This window comes from Pistacia vera, unplaced genomic scaffold (assembly GCF_008641045.1).
Source record: "Pistacia vera cultivar Batoury unplaced genomic scaffold, PisVer_v2 Contig289, whole genome shotgun sequence".
Lineage (NCBI taxonomy): Eukaryota > Viridiplantae > Streptophyta > Magnoliopsida > Sapindales > Anacardiaceae > Pistacia > Pistacia vera.
In genome coordinates this window covers 956,605-974,050 of record NW_022196100.1, presented here as the reverse complement: position 1 = coordinate 974,050, position 17,446 = coordinate 956,605, and the positions used below count along the sequence as shown (strand labels likewise).

At 33.7% G+C, this 17,446-nt stretch overlaps 2 protein-coding genes across 9 annotated transcripts in view; one reads left to right on the top strand and one right to left on the bottom strand.

Annotated features, from left to right (window-relative positions):
- The window catches only part of LOC116134464 (receptor-like protein 33), a 56,495-nt gene extending 41,141 nt beyond the window's left edge, over positions 1-15,354 (bottom strand). The window contains exon 1 of the mRNA XM_031420144.1: positions 14,096-15,354. Within this exon, the coding sequence (XP_031276004.1) occupies positions 14,109-15,278 (1,170 nt within the window). The 5' untranslated portion in view covers positions 15,279-15,354 and the 3' untranslated portion in view covers positions 14,096-14,108. The remainder of the gene's footprint in view (positions 1-14,095) is intronic.
- The window catches only part of LOC116134465 (CST complex subunit TEN1-like), a 55,908-nt gene that overhangs the window by 16,773 nt on the left and 21,689 nt on the right, over positions 1-17,446 (top strand). The window contains exon 1 of one of the 8 annotated variants that reach the window (XM_031420159.1): positions 7,209-7,418. The exons of 6 other annotated variants lie outside the window; for them this stretch is intronic. In XM_031420159.1, the coding sequence (XP_031276019.1) occupies positions 7,315-7,418 (104 nt within the window). In that variant the 5' untranslated portion in view covers positions 7,209-7,314. Of the gene's footprint in view, positions 1-7,208; positions 7,419-9,631; positions 10,118-17,446 lie in introns of those variants that run through there. One more of the 8 variants, XM_031420147.1, reaches the window with a different exon arrangement.

Below are 17,446 nucleotides of genomic sequence, written 5' to 3'. Positions count from 1 at the left end.
ACAGTTGTTTACTTAATCTCTTAACCATTCTAAAAATTACTTTGTCACAATACGGCAGGATTTCTTTTCAACAAATTTCATGAAACTTTTTAAATCCCTTAAAACTTATTGTCCTAAATATTAAATCCCCATTAAATAATATATTATATATATATATATAAATATATATATATATTCTTTTTTTTTTTTTTTTTTTTTTATTTATCCTTCTTTCCTTGGATTAATTATCATTGATTCAGTAGTGATTATTTTATCATCTTGATTGCACAAGTTTAATGAAAGTACAAGTAACATTTGCAATTGATACAACATTACTTAACGCTACATATTCAACTACAAACGGAATCCAGAAATTTGGCAATCCTTCATCCCACCATCCTCCACACCCTACAAACACGGTGTGACAAGCAAGTTACTGCATTAGAATAAAGCGGCCAGGTGTATATATATAGATGTTACATGTATGAATTAACTTAATATTATTTCAGAAACATTGATCCATAACATTTTGCGTCTAATCACTTTGAAATTCTAAAGTAAAGTCCAAATCAATATTATATTATCAGTTTTACCATTTTAGGTTATAGTTCATGTTATAAGTTTTGCAGTAGTTAACTTTACCTACCTGCCAAAGTCCAACGGTGATCTAAATGGTCAATCATTTATATGGCAGACACCCTGTCTAATGGGCTAAGAAGAGTTCCCAGTAATTTTTTCCGGCTTTTTTCCACTTTCGTGCTTAAGGGTGGGAGTTGACTTACCATCTAGTAGTTAGCTCGAAATATTGTCTGTCTAATACGATTCTCCAATAAAAAGTCTACAATATCCTTGTTCTCCTTATTCTATGGTATTAGAAAATGACCATAATTTTAAATACAAAAATTTGTCAGCAAAAACCAGATGAAACAACGGACAAAATTTAAAAATATCCAATTGTTAATAAAATAACAATAATTAAAAAGAAAAAAAAAGAAAACCCACTTGAAATGACAAACATATAATAATAATAGTTCAGACCATTGGCTTACATTAAACTCACCCCTAAATAATAACAATAAACCTTCTGCTCTTGTGAATCAGACTATTCTAAACTAGACCCTATTTGAGTTTAGACTATAATTTGCAGGGAAACTTACCCATGAGTAATCAGACTGGCCCGAAATCAACGGGGTTTGACATCACATTGGTGTCGGTCTCGCTCTGATGCAATTTTGTTGGGTGCCCTGTGTTTTGTTTCTCAGTTCTCTAAGAATAGAGAAGGGCCAACTCCACTGACACTCCGAGGAACTGTGTTGGTGAGGCCGCCTCCAACATACCTGCCTGCAAAATCAAAACCAAACATAAATGAAGTTTAAAAACAGAACCAAAACATACATGACACAGAATTTAGCTAATGAGATCTCAGAGCATTACCCTCAAGGTTTCGGGAGTTCCATATTAGTGCCACTTTCTCCTTTAAACGGTTTTAAAGTACTCATTAATTTTTCTTCGAGGGCAGCTTCTGGGTTTTTGCTGCTCTCCGCAACTCCGTGGAAAGCTCATCGAGGTTGGGGTGGGCTGCTTCCCATTTCGAGTGGTTTTCTGTTCAACAAAGGAAAACTTTCAAATTGTATTGATACATAAAATGAATATTTGAAGCATAACCACCACTACTAAAAACAAGAATTATAACCTTGGAAAATAACACAATTCCATAAAAATTAGAAAACTCTTTACTAAAATAAACTTGAAAAATAAGAAAACACTGTCATGTGAGGATTTTTTTTAACAGTAAAAAAAAAAAAAAAAATTGTGGGATCTGTGAATTCATGAACTTACTATAATTGAAGAAAACAACTATCAAACACAGAATTCCAATAATATTTATTCTAATCCACAAAACATACCATTACCGAGTTTTTTCAATTACATACCGCTCAAACAAGGATTAAAAAAAAACAAGATACCCAGTTTTCAAATTAACATACCGCTCAAACATGAATTTAAACAAACAAGGATACCCAGTTTCATTACATACCGATTAAACGGCAATCAGAGAGAGATTCGAAATTCAGAGCTAAAAAATTGTTAAACTTAATGAGATCGTAAAAACACGTATCCCAATAATAACTGAAAAATAAGGGAATTTATTCGATTAAAAAAAAGAGTTCAAGGCATAATGGATAAATAAAGAGAAATCTGTACCTTCGCGAAGCCGTAGTGGAGAGTAAATAAAGTAGCAACGTGATTGCAATCAATCTTCTCGAAAGGTTATGCTTAAATAGCTACCCCAGCGCTTTTTTCAACTCTTTCTGGGCCGCCCACCGCGTATCCCCAGCCCATTCACTTCCTTAATCCCCTGATAAATTGTCCCCCCTAGACACAAACATACCATAAGCAATGCTTTCAAAATTAAGCTTGCTGCATCATGAATTGACCACCCCTTGCCATTGTCCACTGTGATTTTAGTTTAATTATTCAAGAATAATATTATTGTCGGTAAGTAGAGTCTAGAAACAGGTTCACGAACCGCCATTAATACACGAATACGATTTTCGGTATTGAAATTTCGGGAGCTATAAGTGTCTCACAGCCTTACTCGCCAGGTTGGACGTCACAGTATGCTATTAGAGTCATATGATTTAATAAAATTTTAAACTCTAAAATTATAATTTCTAAAATAAATTCATCCAAATCCAAAACACAATACCATTATAACGAAAAAATAAATTCTAAAATCGAAATGCAAAATTTAAAAATTTATATGCCATGTTGATGTCTTGGTCCTGACGGTGATTTGGTACTATTCCTCCAATTCCCCTTAGATCAATCTGGTCCACTAATCTAATCGAGTTTAGGATGACCCGAGTCGACAAGGGTTCGTTCTTATTGGCCAAGGTCCATTGGGGTTTTAAACCAATACCTAAAAGTGCCATCATGGTCAAATCTTGTTGATTTAATGATAAAGGACATCTTAACGCAAATTTAACTATCTCCCAAATATTCTATTTTCTGTCACATGATACCCAATATTAAAATATCTCACCACTAACATTTTTAAGATGTTCATCACCCAACAGTTTTTTGTGAGTCACAAAACTTAGTATTATAACACAAATCTTAATCTCAAAAGCCTCATGATTTTAATCATCCACCATAGATTATCTCTAATCCTAACAATAAACCACACAGCGCCCAATGTCCAGATAATTAAACCCTAATACCAGTTTGAAATACCTAATCTAGATCTACCATGACCCCATTTGAGATTCTGTCTACAAAGAATTGATCCCCATTTAACTAATTTCAATAATGACCCCAATTGAAACTACCATTGGCTTCGAAACCTAGACTGCTCATGAAACTTGATTACTTCTAGCTTCTAGGGTGGTCGTGAAAGTCAACAAGTCAACACCTACCCTTAGAAAACAAAAGAGACTTGCCAATGAATGTGTGGAAATTAATGTTCATTGTCCGTTCCCCGCCCCACATTTGATTGTTGTGGGTACGTGTCATCTGCTTATGGTTTAAATTGCAGCTGGAAGTAGTTCCTGCCTGGTGACCAGGCCCTTGCTTTTGGCACCGACTTCATTCTATGGTTTCAAGCGTGTCGTTTTGAGTGGCTTAAGTACATCACGCGTCCTTCTTAAATTGTGGGCAGCCTACAATGAGGCTTATTATATCATCTATACATCGTCTCTATTAGACCTATCTTAATTCCTTATATACTAATGATATCGTAATAGTGTTATACTCTTTTTTATTGTCTTAACTAATTTCCTCATACTCGTTGATTGTCTTATCCAAATAATAAATAATAATATGTAATTTGTATTAATATCATAAGAAATTAGAATGAATATATGAAATGTTTAAGCTAACCACTTATAAATTTCCAAAGATATGAAAGGTCACAAAAAAAAGACTCATATTAATAATGTTTATATTTTTAGTATTACAAGTTTTACTGCTATCAAGTTTTACAGTAGTTTACATAACCAACTTTACCTACCTCCACATCATCCTAAAGATTATTTGAATTGGCATATATTATATGGCAGTCACCTTCGAATAGACTAGAAATTTCACATCATATTTTGGCGGATTATTTGCAACTTTTATTCTTAAGGTTTGTGGTTGTACTTAACTTCCGACATTATAGAATATAACAGTTGGGTTTAGAGGTCCATGGCAAATTTTTCAATACAATGTCTATAATACCCTGTTCCTTTTCTTCGTATGTTATTGGAAATGGAATCGCAATTATATATATAGATATTTATTTTCAAGCACAAGCCAAAATGAGCAACAGAAAACTTTCAAATATCCAAATTTTTTCTTTTTTTTTAATATAACCTTTTCTAAAATATGTGAATAAATTAACATGGTATTATAATTTTTATTTAAAAGTCTTAACTTTATTGGGACTAAAATTTTCATATCCTGCAAACCTTAAGGATGAAAATTGTAAATAACCCTATTTTTACACTCGACCAAAACAATCTGAATCTGGGATCTGCATCCGTCCGATCCCAATGAATGTTATGGGTCCCCCCCTAGAAGACGGAGATTTGATTCAACTGGAAAAGACTGACAGGGATAAGCTAATGCTATGACGAAATGACTACAGGCTCAAATGTGTCCCTTGTCCGGCCTCATCAATTTGTAATTTGTAGGTGCAATGGACCATCTTTGGTCTGGCATTTCCATGAGCTCCACATTTCTTATTCACTAAATTTTGTTTTCAATTTTCCTACTAGAATGTTCTATTTTTTGTTTATTAGTAGGTGATAACGTCCTCAGATCATATATTGATAACTACGATATATTGGTAGGTAATAATGTCGTGTTTAAACTATTTTGAGAACTCAATAGTTTTTAAACAAATTTAATGAATACCCGTGTTAAAAATACAATGGATTTTTCCAATTGACTTGTGGTTTTTATGTTGAACTTTTGATTTCGTTACTTATTATCCTATAACATAATAAAGTTGATTTACCCCGTTGCTTTATGATCCCTTGGCACTCAAGGCCACGAAAACTGTTTTTAACTATAGTTTGTTGTGTGGTTCCGATAATAATGTCAATACTTACGGCTATTGATTAGCCCAATAGTGGTCAAACAAATTTAAAAAACCCACAAAAAATATTTAAGATTTCCGATCTGATTCTTTGAGTATAAGCTAGGAATGATTTATGATTAGTGAAAAACCCTAAAGTTGGACGTGTGTAGGGTCGGTTATCCATAATTTCCTTTACTAACTTCTAAAACGTCTATGGAGCTGATAACCCAGTTTTTGTCAAAATTATTTGTTAAGAATAATAATTAAAAAAATAAAAAAACTATAGATGCAATACAAGACTATAACAAGATCAGCGCAAAGGAAGACAATGTCATCCACCAATGCCTCCCTTTTATCTTTTGCAAATATGGCCTCACAAATTTAACATGTGAGGTGTCTCCATTCACACCTAATTTTCCTTCATACTTGATCTCTTTTTTGGTCTTGTCTTCTTTCATTGTCATCTTGATTTTTTTTCCCATGTCTTTCCAACTCATTCTTCCCAAATTTTGAAGAAAAACAAAATTACTGTTTGAGAGACGGGGTTCGTTATCTTTCTTGCTTTATCGAGATAATGTTATCCTCCAGATGAGTGACGAGATTGATTACAAACTCTCTTACGACTTTATGGCTATTTTTTTTCCTTCTGTTTTGCAAACCCGAATACCAAATTGGAGTCTCTATCAAACATTATAATCAATTGAGTTTGAAAATTAGAGCTCTCGTTAAACCCTATAATTTTGCTTTTAAATGTGTAAAAGGGAGCTCAAACTCCAAACCTTACAAGAATAAACCACATATATGATGACGATTAGAACAACTATTACACGTAATCTTATCGAATAGTTTTAATCATTAGATTAATAACATATAGTTGATAAATGAAGAAAAAACAAGATTCTAAATTATTTATGTCGGCGATGATGTTATCAACAAGTAATCATATAAGATATTACCATTATAAGAAAGTCAGATAAGGACAAATTCGATATATTATTATTATAATAATAATAACCCTCATGGGTTAGTTATTTAATAAACCCTTAAGCATAAGATTAATATTAAATTAGGTAATAAATTTCACCTATTATTTTAATGTTATGGACTCATGGGTTAGTTAAAGGATACTTTAAAATAAAATAAATGGTCAAAAAGCTTTAAAAAATTATTTTTTTTAACCCCATTACTAATTTTATTAATCTTCACCTCCTCACCTTGACCCTACTAATATAATTAAAATTTAATTAATTTATAAATTTGGACGGTTTTGGTCCATAAAAGGAGCATCTGGTTTATGATTAGCCATGTGTACGGTACATATTTTTGGGCACGAATTTTGTAGCCAATGATAATAGTATTAATTATTCACAAAACATTATATAATATATAGTTTTTTATTATATGATATAGTTATGTGTAGTGGACATTCTTTTTAATGATATTTTAAATTAGACTATGATTTTGCCGTCAACTATATATTTTATTAAATTGTTGTTGGGTTTATCAAGGAGTTATTAATTTAATTTATTTAATTAAGAAACTTATCTCTTGATTGTGATATAATTATTAAATTAGATTAGAAAATCAAACTTCTATTTAGTTTAATTATTATTAAAATTAAACAAATCCTACATAATTGGAGGTGTTATTATGTATATAATATGGTTTAATGTTGTATGCAATCTCAAATTATTTGGATTAAGAAATTTAATAACACGTGCTGGTTTAATGTTTATGTTTTAAATTGTTGGAGAAGCATGCGTGCGCTGCCACATAGGCGCAGGATCATGCTCTGATACCANATGCCTAATGTGTTGTTTGATTCATTTTTGCAAGTTTTTATGCTGGAAGCAGTAGATTACTAGTACTTTTATTAGGTCCAGTCAGTGCGGCTGTTTAGATGCTCTGTACAGTGATTAATTATATAAAGGAATATTATCAATGGCAATATAAGGAAAACTCAGCTTTAGAGTTTAGTAATCCGTTGTATTTGGTGAAATGCTATGAGTTTTTGGAGTTTAAGCGTTGGTGGGGTTTGAGTTTTGAACTTGACATGACTGAGGAGTTTGGGGTATATCTGGGTTATCAAAAGGAGGGAAAAAAGTTAAAACAGTTGTTTAGCTTTGTTTATGATGAAGATTGTATCTTGGGCTGTTTTTTCTGATCGATACTAATTGATATCTCAGGTTAGTTTGATGTGTGTGGACTGTGGAGTGTAGCTTGCTGGCGCTTTTTTTTGGATGCTTTTTGAGTGAGTTGGTGGCAGTTTGATGGCATCCTCGGCAATAAAATCTGGGGCATTGGTTACTTTACCAGAGTTAAACCCATCTTCTCAATTCTTTGAGGAAGGAGCTTCGCTAAGAGTTACTGGGAAGTAAGACTTCTCCCCTTCAAAGATTAGTACCCCTCTATTATAAATATATCTGTTATTTTTACCTGTGCATCTTTTGTTTCATGATTACGTTTTGAATAACACTAGCAGTACTGATTAGGTTCCTCCTAACACCAAGGGTTGGACTTTGTGGTAAAACTGATAAGTCAAGGGTGCAAATCCCCCTGAATGTGTCTGATTGGGATGTTTATAGCATACAGATTTCTAACTATTAAGGTTGTTGAGTCTGTTTGAAACCCAGATAAGAACTTGGTGGACACGTAGGAAAGGTTGAGGGATTTCTATGTATCAGGAAAAAAAATGATTATGAGCCTCTTGTAGTTCTAGATTTCTCTTTAGGATTCCTGAGTTGTTGTGATTTTAGAGTTCTATTAGTATTTTTACAATATTTTTCTGTTTTTGGATTTTGAGTTGTGGTAATGTAATTGAGCTAAAAATGCAAGTGTGCACTGGACCAGTTGATGATGGAGCAAGTGTAGTGTGGTCATGTTTTGGGGGATGAAATGAGGTGTGAGTAAGGGTGGAGATGAGTTGGTGGTATCAGTCTGGTGATAAATAACAGCAATAGTGTAGTAGGGTTGATTGTTTAAAGACGGGCATACAAGGGCCTTCTGNTTCTTCAAATCATAGAGAGAGCCCATAGAGTGGAGGAACGCAACTGGGCTTTAGAGGAGGCAAAGCATGGCCCAGCAAAAACTAATAGATGGAATGGACCTGGTATTCATGTTGGGTCAAATAACTTTGGACCCAGAAATTTTAACCCAACCTTTAACCCAATTTCAACCCGACCCGATTCACTCAAATCCCCAAATTCAAATGAATCCCTAAAATCAAATACATTTCCCCATTCAGTCTCCAACGTGGGACGACGAAACACAGAGAATAATGCCATGGGTTCATCGTTTCATCCTTCTTCTCGTGAACACTCATCTACCACTTTCAGGTCCTTCGATAGAAGTCAGCCACCACGACGCGATTTACCGTTTCGAAAGATGACAGAGGCAGAAATCCAACGAAAGAGGGAAAAAGGTTTATGTTTCAAGTGTGATGGGAAGTACTTCTTTGGTCATAAGTGTGGTGACAAGCAATTTCAAGTAATTTTAGTTGACGAAGAAGAAGAAGATCTAGATCCAGGTGACGTGGAAATCAGTGAAGCAACGATGGAAGAACAAGGCCAAGGTAACGTTGAACTTTCTTTGAGTTCGGTTGTTGGAATCAAAATTATTTAAGAATAAGAATATTTTCATTTTAATAGATAAATCAATAGAAATAAAAAAGAAAAAAATAAATAATATATATATATATATAAACAAAAAGGGGAAATTCATTTTCATCCCTGAAGTTTTATGGAAGTAATTTTTATCCAAGCAATTATAGAAACCAACACTGTAATCACAATCAATCATCCATCTCTAAAGGAAGTTTGTTTCAGTTATTATTTAAGTTATGAAATTTTCCTTTTTTAAGATATGGTAATTGACCACCCATTGGTACAAGTCGAACCTAAGACTGGGGGGCGTTTTCAACCATGTGCCCTCTATCCATTCAGCCACAAGTGGACGGATAAGATATGAAATTTTCATAATAGCCATATTTGTCTCCTTAGAGAATAAGTTAAATAATGAGGTTATCGTTATCGTTTTTGTTATCTTTTTCACTATTTTTATTCTCTATTATTTCTTGTAGAATATGTAATATTTATTCATTTATAAGTTTGATTTCTTAAAAAAAAAAAATGGAAAATATAAAACATTGAAAAGTTGTTTTCTATATTTTCAATCACGGTAGGTAGAGAATACCTAGGGGTGCGAGACAACTCAATGGAATGCATCTATTTATCTATCTCTTGACTCGAAATGGGAATAAGTTTCAAAAAAGATCTTAGAGTTTCTAGGGTTGGGTCGGGAGGGTGAAAAATTTTTTTAATGAAAAAAAAGGTAGCATCGGGTGAATAGTTAGCCAGTGTGTTTCATCTTACGAGAACCCTTTGGTTGTCACAATATTTTATATTTATCGTAAAAAAATAATAATAAACTTGTTTTCATTTTTAGACACTACTTTTAGAAAATGATAATTTAAAAATACAAAATCAAACTTCTTATTTTTCATCTCTGAATTTTTTAGGGCAATGGTTAACAGATAAGGATTCCGGTGTTAGTCTAGAATATTTTGGATGAGAAAGTTATTTTTATAAAACATTAGGGGTTAATTTGTGATTTAGCTGAAGAACTCAAGAAATAACTAACCATAATATACATAATTAGGAACTAGGAAGTAAGAAGAAGTACACGGAGACGCAAAAGTAGAGAGTAGAATGGCTGAAGTGAAAAGCACTTCTAGTTAAAAGCACTTATAATACAGTAATACACAGAAGCAGAAGCAGAAGCAGAAGCACAGGCAGAAGTTACAAACACTGCTTTGAGCTTTGTGTATATTTTGTATTGTATGTACAACAAAACATTATTGTCTTTGTTTTCTTCTCCACACATAAAAAGAGAGAAACAGAACCCAACAAAACTTCTTTTAATTATGGATTATAATCTATCTCAAGATCTTCTTCTCTCTAGAAATCTCAGCTCCATATTTCCTCACTTCTTCTGCGTCAGTTTCCGGCAGCTGACGTCTGCTTCACGCCTCCTGCGTCACACTCCGGCTTTCTGATCTGGGTTCTTCTTTTCAAGGTCTTGCTTGCAACTGATAAAAAGCTTCTTTTTTGAGTTTGTTTTGGTTAAAGGGTGTTGTTTGGTTGCTGAGAAAGTTACGGGAAAGTTAAGACACGAAATGAAAGTTTGTTTCTTTCTTTATCTGAGAAAGTGAGTTTTTTTTAGCTTGTGTCAAACTTTCCTTCTGGTTTGTTTGGCATCCAGAAAGTTATCAAAAGGCAGAACAAAATGAAAAATTGACCTTCACGCATTACCATTTTCATATACTTCTCTGGTTTTTGAAAATTGATATTGATTTAAGAGTTTTAGAATTCTACGCAGCTTAGATTTACTCAAGGTTGTCTTTTTTCTTTTTTAAAAAATATTTGTTTTCCTTCATTTTTCTCAGCAAACTAACAAAAGGGCCAGCTTCAGTTTGGTTGTTGAGTCAATGGAAGGAAGATAAGAGAAGAAAAATATCAATGCTATGTTAACCAAACAGAGCATTTCCCAAACAGCCCTGTTTAAGTTAAATGAATGTAGAGTGATTTATTTTAATTTTTTTTTTTTTGTTTACTTCTGCCTAATTCTAATGATGAGTTGTTGGAATTCCATGTCAGATTGAATATTCTCTGTAATTCTATCAGATTCTAAGCCATTGTTTTTTACTTTATTAATTGTGTTCCACATTCACTGTTTTTTGTTCTTTTACCCTATAAACTGTTAGATTCTTAGCTTTCGAGTCAGATCATCATGTCTTTTACTTCAGTTACAGTGCAGTTCCATTCATTAGCTCCAAGTATCCGTTTGTTTATCAGGAAATACTTGAGAGAAAAAAAAAAAAAAAGAATGTACAATCTTCTTTCTCAGAGTCTCTAAGCAGTTTCTTTAAGGAAAATTTCCAGTCTTTGTATTCATTTTTTTTCGTTAAAAAAAGAGAAAAATTCTGGGAGCTGTGATGGAAGAAGCTGCAGAAGCATGGCGAAGAAGCCAGAAGAAAGATGACTTAATTTTAAGGTCTTCTGGGTTTGTAAATGTTGATGGTTCTAACAATTTTGCCTCAGTTTTTTCCAAGAGAGGCCAGAAGGGTGTTAACCAAGATTGTGCTATTGTCTGGGAGGTATGCATATATCATTTACTCTTAATTTAGTTTTGTATTTCTTTTCCTGTGTTTTCTTAGTAACTACTAAACAAGTTATTGTTAAACTCGAGCAGTAATGTTAATGTTTTTACCTATCAGTTTAAGTTTTTGGTTCCAGTTTTCTTCTTTTCTTTAATAAGAATATTTCCTACTGCTGCATTGACTGGGATCAAAATGTGGTTCTTGGTTGTGGTTTTGATGGACAAATGTGCATTTGTTTTGTTTTGTTACGGAGCAGGAATTTGGATGTCAAGAAGACATGATCTTTTGTGGGATTTTTTATGGACACGGTCCATGGGGTCATTTGGAATGTGTCATTATCCAGTGCACCGCCCCACATGTGATTGTTGGGGGGTACGTGTCAGCTGCGTATTGGTTTAAATTGCGACTGTGTAGTGGTTCCTGCTTGGTGACCAGTGGTCCTCGCTTTGCACCGACTTCATTATATGGTTTTATGGCATGTAGTTTTGAGTGGTTAAGTAAATCACATGTATTTATTAAAATTCGTAATATCTGTATAATATTATCTAATATTATTAATGATACTGTAAATACGTTTTACTCTCTTTTATTGTCTTGAATAATTTACTCATACTCGTTAATTATGTTCTACCCGAATAATAAATAAATAATACGTAATTGTATTTTATTTTATCATAGAAATTAGAAGGAATAATATGAAACTTACGTTTAATCACTTAGAAATTCCGAAGCTACGATAGAGTCATATAAAGATATGTATTACTTCCTTCGTTTTTTTTTTTTTTTTCAATTGTTGTTTTAGGTGTGGGCACAGGTTTTAATTAAAAAAAAAAATTCTCTCCTACTAACTTTTTTCTCTGATTTTGCAAGTAAGAAAAAAAACATCACAAATTTCTAAACTCAAATATACTACGTAACCGCTACAAACGCCAATTTTCTCCTTTTTCTCCCATGGACATCACTCAACCAGACCGGTCCACTCTCCCCGCACTTCTCCACAACGCCTTCGCTAAACGCCTTGCCACACATATAGACATTCTCTCTTTTCGCGCCGTCTGTAACTCATTCAAGGACTTTCCTTTCCCATCATCTGTATGGTCACTCTCCTCTCAACTCCCTCAAGAAACTTCAGCTTTTGTTAACACCCGTGTGGACTGGAAGGAAACCCCAGAAGCTCACGAGTTCAAGGCTGATCTTCCAGGGCTCAAGAAAGAGGAAGTGAAGGTGGAGATTGAAGACGACAGGGTGCTTCAAATAAGTGGAGAAAGGAACATAGAGAAGGAAGACAAGAAAAAGAGAGAAAAGATGGAAGCAGAGACATTAGAGAAAGAAGAAGTGGCGATGGAAAATAAGGAAGAGAGGAGAAGAAGGGAAGAGATACGATAAGATAAAAGATTAAAGAGAGACCGAGGCAAAAAGTAGAAATGATAAGATGAAATGGAAAGAGAGAGGGCATGATAAAAAGTGGAGAAGGCGTGATGAAAGATTGAAAGGTGTAGAAAAGACAAGGCAGAACGACTTTAATTTTAAAAATTTTAAAAACTCTTAAAACAACAATTAAAAAAAAACCAGAGGGAGTATAAGTTTTACATGTTAGGTTTATAAGTTTCACATTATAAGTTTTGCAGTTTACACTTAAGAATGAGTTGTACTTACCTCCAGCATTATAGGATGTGGACAATTTTACCATTTAATATAATTTCTCTTTGCCAACTGAGGCAATTGCTAATTAGGATAATATATAATTTAATTTTCTATAAATTTAGTATTAGTTTAATTGATATTTCAAAGTTCAACTTTTGTCTTAAATAATGTATTTTTTTTTTTTGAATAATCTATATATTGCATTTATAATTGATTTAATTAAAGTTGATTTTTAATGTCTATAAACAAGTTGTTAACTTAATCTCTTACAATTCTAAAATTACTTTCCACAAATGCATGATTTCTTTTCAAACAAAATTTTCATGAAACTTTTTAAATCCCATTAAAATAATATTGTCATAAATTTTACGATGATATATATATATATATATATATATTTTTTTTTTTTTTTATTTATCCTTCTTTCTCTTTGGAATTAATTATCAGTAGTGATTATTTTATCATCTTGATTGCACAAGTTTTAAATGAAAGTACAAGGAAAATTTGAAATTTATTCAAGGAACATTTGAAATTGATACAACATTACTTAACGCTACATATTCAANGGTGGGGACTAATCTGTGAAACGTGGAAACCAACATGGACTGGAGTAATTACGCGGAATCTGCTAGGCCTGAATGGGAAGTTGTCTTCTGTTTGATAAACCTTGTCATGTTAGAATACGGCCCGCTAGACTGGCATATCTATATCAAGTTGTTTGTTGTTGCACATGTTTCTGATTCTGCATTATTCTTTTAGTAGGTTTGGTATTGATGACACAAATATCTGAAGATCCATATCTTCTGGCTTTGGTTCTGATTCTCTTAAGTGTTTAGAAGACAAACCTTTGATCCAAGAATCTAGTAGATAAGATTTGGTAATTGTAAGTAGGATTTTCTCATCTAGGGTCAACAATTAGAGACATTTCCGAAGGAGTTTGAAAGAGCCTTAATTCAGCATATTCCTACTAAACACTCTCTTAATCACTTGAATAAATTATCCCCCTAGACTCAAACATAACCATAAGAAAATGCTTCCAAAATTAAGCTTGAAACTAGCCAATTAGGATTAGAAACCCTAGACTTCTCATGAAACTTGATTACTTACTAGCTTCTAGGGTGGGTCTTGAAAGTCAACAAGTCAACACCTACCTATAAGAAAAGAAAAAGAGACTTGTCAATGGAATGTGTGGAAATTAATGTGTCATTATCCAGTGTAAATCCCCACATGTGTAATTTAACCAAACCAACCTTGTCAGGAGAATCACTTTCGCTTAGTCTTTCTATTGCATCTTCGAATAAGTCCATCAATCATCCGTAAAAACCATCGTGGTTTTCCTGTTGAGAAAACTATATATCCTATCGTGAAGCCGAGTGATAGTCCGCTTCCGTAACCCATCATAATGACTTTCCAATCTAACCAGGTTGGAATATTGTGTTCTTCATCATGATCGATTGATGATTCTGGTTGTGGTGTCTCATCAATATCACATTTGTTTGACAACATAAATCCACAAAGGCCCAAGTTTCCACTGTACGAGTCATTTTGGAAGGTCTCGAACTGCTTCCCTTGAGGAATCGGTCCCTTAAGATGATTTTGTGATAAGTTTAACTTTGCAAGAAAGGTTAAACCTACCAATTCCGATGGAATCTCTCCAACAAGCTTGTTTGAAGATAGGTCTAAAGCTTCAAGTGCAATCATATTTCCTAAAGACAAAGGAATATGACCGGTTAGGCTATTTTGAGAGAGATTGAGGAGTCGAAGTGAATGAAGTTTTCCAATTGAGTTTGGTATTTCTCCGTGAAAGGAATTGTTTGATAAATCAATGGCAGTGAAAGTAGTAACAATTTTCTCCAGTCGGATTTCAAAACCTTTAACTACGATCGCAACTGAATTTTGATATACGATCGCCGCTAAATCTTGATCATATGTTTCACCCATATAATTCAACTTCCTTTTGGCTTCATCAAGATTCACCATAGCTTTTAGATTCTCGAACAACCTTGTTGGCAAACGACCACTGAAATTGTTGTGTGAGAGATCTAAGATTCTCAGCATAGGGAAAGAACCATTAAATTTAGAAGAACCCCGCTCAAAACCGTAAAAGTTGTTGAAGCGAAGAACAAGAACCTGCAACTTCGGAAGATCTCCCAACCAATATGGGAAACTATCAGTTATCTTGTTGTTTCCGAGATCTAGAACCTCAAGCATGATACAATTAACCAAACTTCGTGGGATTGACCCTTCAAGTCCATTGCCGTTGAAGTTAAGAGTCCTAAAATGATTGTCTCGTGCAAATATTCCAGGAATGCTGCCATACAATCTATTTTTTCGTAGATCCAACACATGGAGACTACTAAAGTTTCCCACGCATTTTGGAATTGTACCATTCAAATTATTATAAGAAAGATCTAGAATTTGTATGACACTCATATTGCAAAAGCTGAGAGGTATCTCTCCCGTGAAATTGTTGTTTGACAAAAAAAAAAACCTCAAGTAAGGTGGTGGATTTGGAGGTGATCCCTGAATCAAGTTGGAATGAAGGTCTACAAGTTCAAGATTTTTCCATGGAAGTCGATCTATGCCTGTAAGAAAGTTGTGGGAAAGATTTAAACGGTACAAAGTTTCCTTTCCTATGTCCCACATCCACTTGGGAAGTTGACCGTGGATTTTGTTGTCAGAAAGGTCTAGATACTCCAATTGGTGTGAGCTACGTAAGAAATCTGGAAACTCACTTATGTTACAAGCCGATAATGTCAAGTACCGAAGTTTGCTAAAGGAAGAGTTATTGTTGAATGATAGATTGATATTGGAAAGAAAGAGAATAGTCAGATTCACAAATTCAAATATTGAACTCGGAACTGACCCGTGCAATCTATTATTATCTAAATAAATAAATTTCAACGATTTACTTTGAAATTCATCTATAGTGCCAGTTAATTGGTTAAAACCGAGGTCCACATACTATAATAAAGGTAGAGTGAATAGCCAAGATGGTAGGGACCCATTGAAAGAGTTATCATATAAATTAATATAAACTAGAATTCCACGGGGACTTACTTGAGAAGGGATTGGACCAGCTAGTTGATTAGACGCTAAGCTTAAAACAGAAAGTTGAGTTAAGTTGACAAAAAATTCTGGAAATCCACCGATGAAGTTATTGCCTGCAAGACCTAATGTATGGAGCTGATCAAAATTGGAAAGAAATGAAGGGATTTGACCTGCAAAATTATTAGCTGAGAGGCTCAAATAATTGAGTTTTGTAAGGTTTCCCAGTGAAATAGGAACTGACCCATTAAGACTACAACCAGAGAAATCCAAATGTGTCAAGTGCACGAGATTGCCGATGGAATTAGGTAATTCTCCAGGCAAAGTCATGTCAAGGACATCCAAAAACCTGAGGGGACTACTCCAGTTAACCTTTGGCAAAATACCTGTCAAATTGTAATTACGTGCTAAATTCAGGATTTTTAAATTGGGTAGGTGAAAGATGCTATCTGGAAAGTTCCCTTGCAATTCACAATGTGAGAGACTCAAAGAAGACAGAGAAGAAGATAGATTCATGAAGGAACTTGGTACGACAGTAGACATGTTTACAGAATCAAGAAGAAGTTCTGTTAAATCGGTCAAATTTTGAACTAACCCCTTTACAGTAGCTGTTTCAAGGGAATTTTCAGAAAGATCAAGCATGACCAATTTAGATAAGTGGGTGATTTCAGATGGAATTTGACCAGAAAAGTTTGAGTTGGAAAGGTTAAGGTGTGTCAAACTAGTGAATCGATTAAAATCAGGAGGAATTTGAGAGAGATTGAAATCATTGTAAGCTAAGTTCAGCTTTTGCAAATGATTGAGAAGAAAAAGGCTACTATTGGAAGGGATATTTCCTTGAAGCCAACCACAACTAAGATCGAGACCAATCACATGACCTGTTAAAGAATCACAAGTGACACCATCCCAAGAGCAGCAATCTTCATCCTCTTTCCAAGACATTGTTTTAGGATAAGAAGGACACCTTCCATCACAATATGGTGGAGTATGAATGATATTACTATCAAATGGAAAAAAGACTGAAGTGTCTGCATAATCATCACAATAAAAGGACGAACGATTGACAAAGGAAAAGAGTTGCTTAAATTGGAGGAGTGCAGAACTCTGGTCATGAGAGCAGAGTGTTGCAGAACTTTGAGAGCACAAATATAACAACTGAATGTATAAAATTTGATAAACCCATAACAGACAACCCATTTTTTTTTCCGAATGATGAAATCACAAGGACATATAAGGTTATAAATAGAAAGAAAAGAAGGGTCAATTAATATTGTCTTCTTTTTCATCTTCTTCTGTTTAAAGTCATCTTTGTCAATATTTAGCAATTAATTTAAAGTCTTTGTCATCTTCCACTTCTACAAGTTCAAGTATCGATCATTTTTTCGAAGCGGTGCTAATAAAATTAACAATTGAATAAACTAGACTGAATTGAGGTTGATAGAGATATTCTTAGTACAAATTAATGTTGTATTCTTGATTTTTACAATAAAATAAATTATCACTGAGCCTTGATCATACAGTAAAGACATATGACATTATCAGTACTTTAGCAA